At 33.0% G+C, this 14,738-nt stretch overlaps 1 protein-coding gene across 1 annotated transcript; it reads left to right on the forward strand.

Moving 5' to 3' along the window:
* Positions 1-1,987: 1,987 nt before the first annotated feature.
* Positions 1,988-7,706, forward strand: LOC143540566 (formin-like protein 18). The gene is made up of 17 exons (XM_077033591.1): positions 1,988-2,057; positions 2,428-3,125; positions 3,477-3,695; positions 3,774-4,726; positions 4,833-4,950; positions 5,034-5,105; positions 5,192-5,290; positions 5,445-5,486; positions 5,567-5,647; positions 5,736-5,786; positions 5,885-5,966; positions 6,537-6,631; positions 6,714-6,785; positions 6,877-6,993; positions 7,098-7,166; positions 7,232-7,298; positions 7,394-7,706. The coding sequence occupies exons 1-17, from the start codon at positions 1,988-1,990 to the stop codon at positions 7,582-7,584; spliced, it is 3,096 nt and encodes a 1,031-aa protein (XP_076889706.1). The 3' UTR covers positions 7,585-7,706.
* The last annotated feature ends 7,032 nt before the right edge of the window (positions 7,707-14,738 follow it).

Consider the following 14,738-nt stretch of genomic DNA (forward strand, 5'->3'; position numbering starts at 1 on the left):
TTATGTTTAAAATATTTCAATTTATAGCTTAGATCCTAGTCGAGTGTATAGCCTAAACTTTGGAAAGTTTTATATGTATATTTAAGCTTTTTAATGGTTTACAAAAGTACACTTTCCTTTATTATTAAGAAACATAAAGTTTTACACACAAAGGTTATTGTTAATCGACTTTCTTCTAAAGTAAGAAACATTAATTTTATTTATATAAATGATATTTATAAATAATGGCGGACATTAAGTAACTGGAAGGGTGACAATACCGGTAGTCGAGTTTCTTTTCTAAGGAAATTAATTCGTATAAATTCCAATCAACCGGGACCCGTTTACTTTCCTGGAGAGCTTTATGAGAATGTTCGAACCTATAAAGCCAAAGAATGTCACACCAAATGTCATACAAACTAAAGTAATCATTTTGAATGAAAATGACATTTATATCAAGAGAATGGTGTATCAAGGTTTAAAGTTATAAACTAGACTAAAGTTTTAAAGCTAGATCATTCGATCTAGATACAAACGGTGGCTGCTATGACTTGATTCACATGGAAAGATAGACTTCCATGGTGGTTAAAAACAAAAACCTTTGGGTGGTTATTACAAAGTTCTATAATTGTTTAAGAGTTGTGTAGGTTAATACTTGGTCGTTCAAGATTAATATTTTACAACTTAACTAATCTTAATTGATATTTTAAGTATACTACAAATGTTACTTTAAATAAAATATAAAGGACAATTCACTTAGTAATTTAAGAGATTGTCTCATTATTAAAGTAAGTTACCTTATGAATACTTATACAAACCAACTTGCTTACATAAAATGATGTTTTTTGTGAAGATCATGAAGTTATGCATATCTCTTTCTTCAACTATCATGGAATAACATGACTCAGGAATAAGATGTTATTTCCACATTTAATTACCAAAGCAAGTTTATATCACATGTTTACTAACTAATTGTTATACCAAATTAAGAGGTTTTTTAACCAAGATGGTACACTTTTATCCTTGATCATCTCTATAAAAATATAAAAATCCAAAAATATTATCTTTAATTTATGCTTCTAGATTCCTTTGAAATTTACTTGTTAAACCAAAATCACTATGATGTTTACTTATGGTTAAAATAAATACAACGATTTAGTAGTAAAAATTAAACAGGTGTGTCCGTGGATCGATACTTGGTTCTTACTCATACTATACTACATGTACGATAGGTACACTTGCATATTTGTCTGTGGTCTAGTTAAGATAAAAATCATTTTATACATATAAAACTCGACTTTGTGTTAAGGAAAACTCTTTGTAAAAACTAATGTTTCATACCACCTCACACAACGCATCACAAATGCAAGGATATATGATCAAGAAAACAACATCTTTCGATACATTTCACGGGCAAATGGATCAAATTTTGATTAATTAAGATATGATATTCTATTGATGGACAGCTCAAAAATGGATCTGGACAAGTTGGAAACTCACTTGACGTTATGTGAAAAAATCAAGAAAAACATAGCATTTGAGATTAATTTTGTATTTTATCTAACATTTAATCTTAAGTTGATGTATGTTTCTATTTTTGTTGGTGTACATGTTATTTTCAGTTAATGTATGTTTTATTTATATGTTTAATGTATTTTATTTGTTAAATGCTGTATTTTTAAATTTGTAATTCTTAAATGTTTAATGCATCATTCCAATATACATGAATCATAAAAATTAAATTTATTATAAAAGTAATATAATTAAATATAATGAATTGCAAATACATGTATCAAAATATTTCCAATAATAGGAAGAGAAAACAAACTGCAATTCCCCATGCATGCTGATCTCGTAGAAACCTTGTTTAAATCGAAGCTGAATCAATGCCATTGTCACCCAAAACCTTATTGATTGACTAACAAAAATACCAACGTACGTCGTCATTGCATATATATATCATCTAGGCTAGGGTTTGAAAATCGATGAGTGATTATATATATTTCCAATGTTGTTGCGTAAATTGCTGGCCAAAAGGGCGTCTGATAACCTCCTCTGGGTCTTTGAAAGAATTTACGGTAACTATTTATTTTCATTTCATTTCCCCCTTAATTAATTAATTATCAAACTGTTTACTTTGATCTTATACATGCAATGTTTACTTAATTCTATCAATATCCATTTATATATAATTGGACCGATTGCAAGTATGACCATATAGACCGTATGGCACGTCAGTGGTGTTTGCATAGGATTGACCGAACTTTTATTATTTATACTTCTCATGATCTATGCTTATCTTTCCTTAATGTAGGATCTTGTGTAGCAATGCTTTTAGTTTTAGTGTATTTACTATTTACTTGTAGCTTGTAAGTGTGAATATATTCAAGATTAAACCTTATTTCAGTTTGATATATGATGATGACTATGCATGCATTTGGTGTATAGTCTTTGACTGCTGTTTCATCCCGGGAGCTTGGGAACAAGATTACAAAGCTTACGCCGGCAACATAATAAGCCAATACAAGGAAACATGTCCCGAATCATCAATCATGATTCTTGATTTCCGGGAAGGAGAAAAAGAAAGCAGGATCGCCTCGGTTTTAGCAGACTATGACATCACAATAATGGACTACCCTCGCCATTATGAAGGCTGCCCGTTGCTCTCAATGGAGGTAATCCACCACTTTCTAAAATCAACCGAAAGTTGGCTCTCGGTTGCACAACAAAATATTCTTATTATGCACTCTGAGCTCGGTGGTTGGCCTGTTTTGGCATTCATGGTGGCTGCTCTTTCAATTTACAAAAAGAACTTTACCGTTGAAACGAAGGCGTTGGAAATGGTTTATAAGCAGACTCCTAATGATATGTTGCCCGAGATGACCCCATTAAATCCTTTACCTTCTCAGTTGAGGTACTTATTTTATGTATCAAAGAGGACTGCTGACTCGGACTGGCCTGTTGCTGACAAGGCGCTCACGTTGGATTGTGTAATAATGAGAACGGTTCCTGATTTTGATGGGAAAGGGGGATGTTGTCCTGTGTTTAGGATTTATGGGCGTGATCCTTTGTTACATGTCGATCGAACACCTAAACTTTTGTTTTCAACACCAAGGAGACAGAAGAATATCCGATACTACAACCAGGTAATGCATATTATTTAAAGGATTATAATGTGAAGAACTTACATGTTGTATCTTTAGAACGTTACATAACTATTTCATATTCATACATGTTTGTGGTTAGTATTTTTATTCTTTTAATAGTTATGGTATGTGACATGCATATTATATGTCTGGAATTTAGATATGAGAAGAGATTTTATTATCATTAGTCCCATAATCTGTTTTCAACACTCATCTAATAATTCATATGAAGTTAACATAGAATGTCTAGACCATTTAGTTTGATATATAGGAACATGACCCAGACTTTTCTATAATATGCTTGCCTTTTGACTGTTGATTCATTATTCTGATCTTTGTTATGCGCTGCAGGCAGATAATGAACTTGTTAAAATTGACATCACTTGTCATATCCAAGGTGATGTTGTGCTGGAGTGTATTAGCTTACATGATGACACGAAGGAAAAAATCATGTACCGTGCCATGTTTAACACATCATTCATCAAATCAAACATCTTGGTACTCAGCCGCGATGAAATCGACATATATTGGGACGCAAAGGATCAATTTCATAAAGACTTCAGAGCCGAGGTATATCTACATTGAATGTAATTAACCTATACATACATGTTTCATGCATATATTTCTTACTGATTTTATCAAATGAAGCTTCTTTTCTCTGAAATGGACCCGTCAGCTTTCATGGTTCCGTTATATTTATCCAGTTTTGAGGAAGAGGGGCTCCCGGTTGAAGCATTTGCTAAAGTTCAAGATATGTTTGGTACCGTGGATTGGTTTGTTCCTAGTAGCAACGACGCGTTAAGTAGACTCCACCAAATGCCGTTATCTGATGTTGTTAATGAAATGTTTGAAAGTAGTTTACAACAAAGAACCGAATCCAGAAGCTTACTTCAAACAGTTTCTAACATAAATAGTAACCAAGATTCAGAAACCAAATCAAAGGATGCTGCTTTCGGGTCTAGAAGTATTTCTCTTCCAAAAAACCTACCGTCATCAACATCATCATCATTGTCATCATCATCAACATTATCATCATCATTATCACTAAAACATACATCAGTGGATACTTCTAAAAAGTCTCTGTCTTTTTCATCATCCATGCCACCTAATATCATCTTTGCATGTTCAAAACATTCTGATAAACTATCACCTACATCAGCTCCTAGCATTCCATCATCAGATGATAAGGCTGGTTTGCCACCTCCACCGCCACCAAATCCTAGTGGACCTCCTCCACCACCTCCACCAAATCCTAGTGGACCTCCTCCACCACCTCCACCAGCCCCACCAGCGCCAAAAGCACCAGCACCGCCAGCTCCTCCGCCACCAAAAGCTAATCCAGCACCGTCACCGCCACCTCCGGCTGCTGCTGCTGCATCTAAAGGACATGGGAAAGGAGGCGGCAGTGCACCGCCTCCACCACCATCTTCAAAAGATTCCAGTGTGGCGGCTCCAACCCCGCCGCCTCCTACTAAGGGGCGTCTGTCAAGAACAGGTGGGGTGAAAAGTCAACAGAGGAAACTGAAGCCATTACATTGGTCAAAGTTTAATAGAGTAACACAAGGGAGTTTGTGGGCTGAAAAACCTACTGAAGGTTCAAGGTGCTTCATTTTATTTTATTTTTTTCTTTTTTAAATCTTGATTTTTGTGCTAACTTTTGGTTTCTTGATGTTCTCATATTTGTTATGGTTGATGTGTGTTAATTAGGGTACCAGAGTTTGATATGTCAGAACTTGAAAATCTGTTTTCAGCAGCAAATCCAAAGTCAGATAGGGCTGCAAGAGCAAAACTGCAAGCATCTAACAAACCTGACATAATACACCTGGTAAAATAGTATTCATCTTGATGCATGCATTAAAGTTTCAGAATATTGTTATTGTTTAAGTGATTATAATTCACTTGTAACAGATTGAGCACAAGCGTTCATACAACTGTGAAATCATGCTTTCAAAGGTGAAGACACCATTGCATGAATTGATGGTAAGCAAAAAAAGAAAACTTTGCATCTTAATATATTCATTTGTCTAATAAATTGCTTTTAATGCTTTAGTTGCAAATTTTAACAGGATCATGTCCTTGCTTTGGATGATTCAATGATGGATCTTGAAATGGTGGATAACCTTACAAAGTTTTGTCCTACCAAGGAGGAGATGGAACAAATTAAGGTGTAATGTTACTTAAGCTATTCAATTAACTTGTTTAAAATGAGGTTATAATTATATGTGACTGATATTAAGCTAGTTTTTATCTCTATTATTCTGCATTTCTTTTGAAGTTTATGGCTTTTATTTGCAATAAGTAGAGTGTTTTTATGTTTAGGCATTTAAAGGAGATAAGGATAGCTTGGGAAAATGTGAATTGGTACGCTATTATCATTCTGCCCTTAAATCATCTAGAAATTGAATCCGTTCAAATGGATTTACTTTTTTTTCTTGTAACAGTTCTTCATGGAGTTAATGAAAGTTCCACGCGCAGAAGCTAAACTCAGAGTTTTCTCTTATAAGTTACAGTTTAGCGTACTGGTAAGAAGAGATTATCATTACACGCGCTTTCCTGCTTATTATAAGTACTAGATTTTAAGTTTAACTTGGTGTTATTTTTGCAATTTAGGTTTCTGACCTTAGTGAGAACCTAAACATTGTATATTTGTCGGTAGAACAGGCAAGTTTTATCTTTTACTTTAATATAATAGTTAGCCAGTCATACTTTAATTGAATAAAACATTACTTTTTCATGTATGTTGATGGTGTTTATATCAGATCAGAAGTTCTGTCAAGTTGAGAAGAATCATGCAGACAATTCTTTCTCTTGGAAATGCTTTAAATCAGGGGACTTCAAGAGGTGAGTTATTAGTTGACCTTTTTTGTTTGTTGACCTATTCACTGATAAATCGATAATAATATTAGGGTGCGAATGGGTCGGTTTTGGGCTCAAACTGGAAATCCGCTTTTTGGGTTTTTGAAAACCATTTGGTTTTCGATATTTACAATGGGTTTGGTTCGGTTTCGGTTTCATGTGGGCTTAAACTTAAAATTTTTAGCTGAAAAAAATAGCCCAAAGTAATGATATTGGGTCTCAAAGTTTTAGGCCTAAAGTTTTTTGCTGATTAATAGTTAACTGATTATTACACATTTTGACGTGAATTGTTTGGGGTACACCATTTTTTTAGTTTTTTTTTATAATTTATTTAAAATCATTTTTTTCGGTTTTGGTTTGTTACATTTTTTTGGTTGATAGGATAACTGAACTGAACCGAAAAATTGGTAATGTAGAAAAAATACAACCAGATCATTGGTTTTTTGTTCGGTTATGTAATTTCAATTTAGTTATTTTTGTTTTGTGCATACAAGTAAATAATATTATTTACGTATCTGTAAAAATTAAATATTTCAATAACTTGGTTTGTTTAAGGTGCTGCTGTCGGGTTCAGATTGGATAGCATCCTTAAACTTAACGAAACACGTGCGAGGACCAACAAGATGACTCTGCTGCATTATCTTTGTAAGGTGAAACTTCTTATTTGATTGTATCCTTTCAATATAAATATTTATTTTATAAATCAGATAAATCATTGTTTACATATACTAGGTGCTTGCGGATAACCTACCAGAACTCCTGGATTTCTCCAAGGAACTTGGCAGTTTAGAAGCCGCAACAAAGGTTATCTTAATACAATTCACATATTATTTAATGTGCTTTATTTCAGTTTCGTTTTTGTTGATTGTATTTATTATTTATTATTTCATTTCAGATACAACTAAAGGCATTAGCAGAAGAAATGCAATCCATTACCAAAGGACTAGAGAAAGTAATTCAAGAAAAGAGAATGTGTAAAAAAGATGGACATGTGTCTAAACGTTTTCGGAAGGTAGACACTAATATACAGAATCTTGTTATAATTATTATAGCAACTGATATATTTTCATTTATACTTTATACTTGCACATAATCAAATTATTCTTATTATAATAGCAACTAAAGAAATTTCTAACCTCTGCGGAAGGTGAAGTAAAGTCCCTAGCTGCACTGTACTCTGGGGTGGTATGTCCCAAAATTTTATTAGTTAATTTTTAGTATCTTTGAAGAGAATTAATGCATTAATACAGGGTAAAAGTGTGGATGCTTTGATTCATTACTTTGGAGAAGATCCCGCTCGTTGTCCATATGAACAAGGTAATATATAGTAAAAATATTGAAGTCTTGATTTTGTTGGTGTTCTCAATTCTGTAATAAGTTGGCATCTGATGATGTTATTATATGATTTTCAGTTGTTACAACGTTGCTTACGTTTGTGCAAATGTTTAATCAAGCGAATGATGAAAACTGCAAGCAAATAGAGGCAGAAAAGAAGGCGGCGCAGAAGGAAGCTGAACAAGAAAAGTTAAAACAACAAAATCATACCAAAAAGGAGTCAGAATCTACACAAAAATCCAATAATGAGTCGAAAACTGCTAAATAATAATAATATTAAAAATAAACATAGGGAAAAGTAATAATAGTTATTATTATTTTCCCTCTTCATTGAATTCGAATGGTGGTGATATTAACGAGCACTGCATATAAGCGGGTGCATATGTTGTAGCTAACAAATATGATTATCTGAAAGGTAAAGGTGTATAATAACGTTGCAACTGGCCCGTCATTCGATTGAAGGTATGTCTTGGTTAACTAAGTTTTTCGAACGAGTTGAAGGTTTCATATAGGTTTATTTGAATATTCCAATGTGTTTTTGCAGTGAAGACAAATTTGCCTCGGTTGGTAGCTTGTAAATATCTAGGAATCTTTCAGATAAAATGGTAAGATGGTTGAAACTGCAGGTAGATGTTTGGGTCCAGTTTTGTAGGTTTTAGTGAGATAGACCAAGAATTTATGTAGATAAATCTATCTGTATTAGATCTGTTGTTTTAACATGAGATGAGATTTTAGATGTTAAATGAAATGTGTTTGTGATATAGTCTTTTTTTTCTAGATGTGTTTGATCGTTACTTGAAAACAACGGCGCGGGATGGTTTGATGTAGAGTAGGCCACACATTATACGATTATTGCATCGTTAGAACTTAGATGTTAAAAGATACCTATTGTGCTAATGTGCGGAATTATAAACATGTATGTCCTCTTTATAACACTTAATAATCAAAATTCGAATTATGATTCCCACTTGTAGTATAGTATTAAGACTAGGACCTTGTCTAAAAAAATTACAAGAATGATCATCTATAAATCAAAATTCGAATTATGATTCTCAACTTGTAGTATATTATTAAGACTAGCACCTTGTCTAGAAAAATAACAAAAAAATGATCTAGCCAATCTTAACCTTTTTAAAATCAGAAAGTAAAAAACTACTTTTGTATGGACACGTATCTAAAAGATTTAAAGTATCTAAGCTGTAGCACTTGTACATTGTAAAAGCTTTATGATAAAGGCTATGGTGCTGTTTGTTTTTTCAGAGGTAAAACGTCTGCACTCTGCGAACTACATCTGCAGACATCTGTAGCAGAAGAGGTGGACCAAACCTCTGTAGTCCGCGACAAGAAGACTGTTTGTTTTTTAATATCTGCAGACTGCTAAAATAAACTGAAATTTAAATAAAAATGTCTTCAACATCCAAATTTATATAACAGTAAACAACACTGAAATAATTTTCATAATACCACAAACATTTTTTAAATCAATCCAACCAACTCAATTAGACAACACTACATACATATAATATACATATAGACCTGCAAATAAACCGAACATTCATTGACCCACTTGTTTACATCCCGGGCTCTAACTTAAACAATTACATAACATTAGGGGTCTAGATTCAACCCCTCTATAACATCTTCAGTCCACTCCAAATTATTTTCATTGTTGCAAATTTATAAACCTGCAGTGTTGGTTGTTTGTAGTCACACCTCCTAATGACAACCTACCATTTCTTGTAGACTCTTCTAAATATCACCATCACCATCACCCTCTACAATCATCAATAAACAATTCCAACCCATTATTACAAACATCTGTCTGTCTATGATACAAACAATGAGATTATAAGAACATATACCCAACAACAACAGATTACCGATTGTTCAGCGGAAATCGTTTAAGAGAGAGAGAGAGAGAGGTTTGGATCGTTGACGGCGGCGACGGAGATAGCCTGCGGCGGTGGAGGAGGCGGCGAGGGTGGAAGCTAGGGTTGGGGTGGAGAAGCTAGGAGGAGGGTGGAGCTGCAGGTTTTGATTATCTTTGTTGTTGATAATGAAAAAAAGAAAAGAAGGGAGGAAGAGGTGGGAAGTGATATGGGCAACACTTCTAGGAGAAGAGGACGCGCAGACGTTTTTAAATGAAACGTCTTCTAAAAAACAAACACACTGCAGAGCCCAACGTCTGGCGTGGTCTGCGCGGCGCAGACAAAAGAGGTGGAGAAGTGCTTTTAGTGAAAAACAAACAACACCTATGTGTTGGGAGTTGGGAGGGGTGAGAATATCAAGGTGAAAACGGAAAATCCGACATGTAATGACGAGTTGGCAAAGAGGATTTCACCTTTCACACTCACTAGAGAGTGTTATGAAGGTGTGAGTGAAATAGGCAAAATAATAATTGGGTGAAGTAAGTTGGAGATGTGTTATTGTTTGATAATTAAGACAAAGTTAAACATAAGAAAATAATAAATAAATAAATAAATAAAAGGAACCGCGAAAAGAGGGGTAGCGTTCGTAACTCCTTTTTAACACAAGCAAAACTTTCTAAAAAAACAAGTGAGCATAGTCCAAAAGGAAAATATCACAACATCTCACAAAAAGAAAATATCATTTATTGTTACCAGACCACAAAGCGAACGACCCAAGAGAAAATACCAGATTACAATATTTTGTGTTAAAGATAAAATGCAACACTTCTACATTTCATATTAACGGTTTGATAATAAAGTCTCATTCATGATTAATTTGGAACAAAGTATTTTAGATACATTTGCATATACCTAAGTTAAGCCTAATACTTAGAAATACTAATATTGTGATTAGTTGCCCTCGCAGGTTCATCCGGGTGGTCCATTTGTTTTGTCATAAGGCTTCAAAGCGGTTTTGTCATGTTTGAATCTAACAAATGCATGTCATTTCAAAGGGGAGAACACCACTCTTTTAGGATCGAACTTGGGTAAGGAGAGATTGGTAAATGTTATGACCTTTTGGAGAAACATTGTTGCCACCAAACTAATGTCGTTGAAAAACAATTATGATTATTTTGTTGAAAAACAATTATATATGGATGGTTAAGGTGAGAAGTCATTTTAGTGCGAGAAATGATTTTTAACCCTTGATTAAGATTGATCTATGACCTACATTGATTATGACAGTTTTGTAATTGTTGGAATGTATTTTTAACTGAGTTTTAATGAAAAAAGGGTAGACTTGTAATTTCATTATTATAACAAACATGAAAACCCACAAATGTCAAAGAAAATCCAATTTTTCACTCCTCCAGTCATACCAAAATTCTCTAAATTAAACACACGACAGCATAATCTTCACAAATTGGATAACGATTCCTTCAATATCCGTTTTGTTTTTGAAGAATAATCATTAATCATCAGTTTTATATAAAAGGGGTGCTCCTTGCTTGAACCCTAAGTTGTGTTCAGAATCGGAGGAGTAGGAGGCCAAGAATGAGAATTGTAGATCATTAGATGATTTAACTGAATACGTAACCCCAATTAGATATCTGGATGCCAATTTAAGTTGATTCTGGAATTAGAAATCATGATGCTAGTGAAAACCTAATTTGATGATTCTGAATGCATGTGTTTTTGTGGTTAAAAAGTATCGTTTTGGTGTTGTGTGTGGTGATTAAGCTGTTTATCTTAGTATAGTTGTTTGATTTAGTTCATGTGTAGTGGTTAGAATATTTAGTGGAGGATTCAATATGTATTGTGTAGGTGTTGACGTATTGCAATAGTTCATGTTCAGTTTTGTTGATGTATTGAATACCTCGTGGACTATTGAGTTGTCTATATTTTGTTTTGTTTTGTTGATGTATCTTCGTAACGAATACGTATTGTGTAGGCGTTGATGTTTGGTTTAGCTCATGTTTTTGCTTGAGCTTGTGTGTAGGTGTTGATGTATTACAATAAGTGAAGAAACATTGTGTTGAAGAGTTGGTTATGTAGTGCCATTAGCAGATGACAAACCTACAAAGTTGCAATTTGTGGCTACACTATCATGAGTATCCCTACACTGATATGAAAAATCCTACATAGGATACACATAATGCTAATGTTTTGTTATATGAAAACATGTAAACATGATGGAATAACCTACGTTAATTGTTGAATCTACATAGTTGTTGTGTGTTCCTACACTGTTATGATTACCCTACACTTCAATGTCCTACATAGAATACATATGTTGTTTGTTCCTACACTGATAAGATAAACATACACCGCATTGATAAACCTACATAGATGCATTAGTTGTTTATCCTTACATTGTTATAATAAACCTATACTATAATGATAAACCAAAGTATAATACATTAGTTTATTATTATTATTATTATTATTATTATTATTATTATTATTATTATGGCATGTTATGTTTGAAAATTTCATTATGTCTTAGTGTAGTATGCGTGGTTATAGTGTTTTTGGGCATGTTATACATTAGTAATTAAGTTTGTTTCTCATGTTGTTAATAAACAGTCGCAAGGAGATGCGGGATTTTCTACGAAGATGCAGGAATATTTCATATGTAGGAATATGGAGACCCACATATGCAACTAAAAGTGGGATTGCGGGCTTAGTGAGGACCCTAAAAACCATAATCATAAGCTTTAGGGTTAGATATGTTACGGATATTTTTCTTTCAGACATGAACCTGAAAGAAATCGTAGTTTGATTGTTTTAAGATGTGGAGTTTTCCTATGTTCGTGTAAATGTGTATGCCGTATGTTAGGTTGTGTAATCTATTTAGTTATTTTTTTTGTAGTTAATTTGTGTTGATTTTTTTATCATTGTTATTTTAATATCTTTGCATTTTTTTGAATGTAAAAGTGTAGCATATAATGGCTATATTTAGGAGGGCATGGATTTTGCTATGATTTGTGTATAATCGTATGTTGTGGAGGTTAGTGTAGGGTAATGTTACGCTACTTTTTTTTGTAGGTTGTGAAGGGTAAGATAATGTAGCTTTTTTTGTAGGTTGTGGAGGTTAGTGTAGGGTAATGTTATGCAACTTTTTTTTTGTAGATTGTGGAGGTTAGTGTAGAGTAATGTTATGCGTCTTTTTTTAAACGTAGGAATTACTAATAGCACTTATAACTAAATCATGGTTCATCATTATATGATTCATCTATATATAACTATAAAACTGAAAATAATGACAACACAAACTTGAAATTCAGATTTACTAACTGAACCTAATAAGTTTTGAATAATCCAAAAATATATTGAAATTGGTAAAACACACTTTTGATGAATATTGAATACACAAAGTGTGATATGTTCACCTGAATTATTTCTTTTATTTTGGTCAATCTTTTATTTGAATGGGTTGTGCGTTGATTTGTGATGGATGTTTTAAATAAAGATTTGAGTGGAGTTTTGTTATATATACTTGACGATGATATTTTATGATGAATATTGAATACACATAGTGTGATTGCTCAATCAATAGTTTTCATATAAACTATATAGGAAGTTTTACCATTTTACCCATGTATTTAACTAAAAGAGAAAAATAAAAGAAAAAATCTGATTGGCTGCATTGATTTCTCACAATTCTCGCAATAACTTGACTTTTCTCTTGAATTTAACCCAAACTAAAATATACATAAAGATATAGTAAATTCACATGTGTTTGCTGGGGAACAAAGAAGTTTCGCATTTGAGATCACTTCATGAAACGATGTCATAAGTGGACCTCGAAAACGATTACACATGACACCTTAAACCTAAAAAAATATTCAAACTTGGATGTGAAAAGTGTTGTGACTTAATGTGGTTTAACTATGTTCTTTAGCTAGAGTTATATGAGCCCATACCAAGTATCACATGAGTCATATCAGAAACATAAGTAATTGTTGTAATATACATATATATTTATGGGTTAACTATCAAGTATCAAAGTCGATTAACTAATCCACTTAAGGTTCTTTTGAGTTATAGTAATTAATCTCAATAAAACGTCTACTTTATCTTTGTATATGGTGTCGTTATTAATAACTTATGGATAGTTTACAAACACCCGATAATTCTTTTCTTTAAACATATTCATAGGGATTGGTGAACTTGATCTTTCGTCCTTAACTTTGTATCTTAAGAGAGAGTATCGACGTGCCTTTGTTGATACCACCTTATACATTAATAATATAAAAATGATATGAAAATAATTAAGACATACATGTAAATCGGTTGTTATTGGCTTGTCATATTTCTTTATTCAAACATTTAAGATGGTGATATTTGATGTATCATTGACTCATGATTCTTTTATGTATTTTTTTTAATCGTCTCATCTTGAATATACTATTTAAATTTTGTTTTCTAATTAAAGTTACGTAAAAGGAAAAGGAAGGTGTTGGTCTTTTGGTGGTTCAACTTCTCTTACCAAAACATCCACCACTAATACCCTTTGCTTCTTAGTTGCCACCCACTCTTCATTGTCTACTCTCAACACACTTTTATTTATTTTGTTATACTCATTACTGTTCATTGCTGTTCATTGCTGTTTAAAAGGGGGTTGCGGCGCAGCTTGTTGCCCGTTTGCCTGCCACTTTATTGTAATCGTTTTATAGTAAATTATATAATAATAATAATAAAATTATACTCATTACTATATTCTCTTCACCTAACAAAATTATATTCTAGGATCATCGTACGCGAATACATATCGTTACGTTACTATCCCTCCTCCACATCAATCTAACACGCGAATACATATCGTTACATTACTTTCCCTCCTCCATATCAATCTAACACGGGAATGCATATCGTTACGTTACTTTCCCTCCTCCACATCAATCATCCGTATGAATGAAAACGACGAACATACACCCTCTCTTTTCTTCTATTCTCTTCTTACAATTTTCATTTCAGACGTCCCCTCGTCCCCGTCCCCATCCTCTCTCTCACTCTCTCACTCACTCTCTCTCTCTCACACAACACACACGGGCCACATGTTTCTTACAAACATGGTGTTCGGCATGCTTTGAAAATATTATTAAACTTTCTTATCAACTAAACCAATATAAAAATAATGTAACTAGAGAGCAAATAATCACAACCTGTTAATTATGAGATGCTATAAATTCATTTAAAATTAACTTGTTAAAAATTAGAACTAAGTCGAACTTAGAAATTCAAGTCAAGATAAGTGCATTCAGAAAAGAACTTAAGCCCAAGTTTTATACATAAAGTTTAATAAGGCTCTGCAAAATTAACCAAGCTTAAATTATAAGAATTGAACTAATGGAACAAAATTCAAAGAAAACATGTCAAAATATATCATTTTCTACTAAGCTCTTTCTATGAATTTGTAATACAAAAATAAAATCACGACAAAACCTTATGCTCTTGTGGTGGCACAATGGTTGTCAAATGATAGTTGGCGGTATGGTTTCCCAGGAAA

This window comes from Bidens hawaiensis, unplaced genomic scaffold (genome assembly GCF_021521415.1).
Source record: "Bidens hawaiensis isolate Kalapana, Puna unplaced genomic scaffold, B.hawaiensis_p1.1 tig00012279_1, whole genome shotgun sequence".
Classification (NCBI taxonomy): domain Eukaryota; kingdom Viridiplantae; phylum Streptophyta; class Magnoliopsida; order Asterales; family Asteraceae; genus Bidens; species Bidens hawaiensis.

Excerpts from the sequence above, each read along its gene's own strand:
- LOC143540566 (XM_077033591.1), top strand. The coding sequence starts at position 1,988 with ATGTTGTTGCGTAAATTGCTGGCCAAAAGGGCGTCTGATAACCTCCTC. Across the intron at positions 3,696-3,773 it reads ATAAAGACTTCAGAGCCGAG|CTTCTTTTCTCTGAAATGGA; the intron begins GTATATCTACAT and ends TATCAAATGAAG. Across the intron at positions 7,167-7,231 it reads CTGCACTGTACTCTGGGGTG|GGTAAAAGTGTGGATGCTTT; the intron begins GTATGTCCCAAA and ends GCATTAATACAG.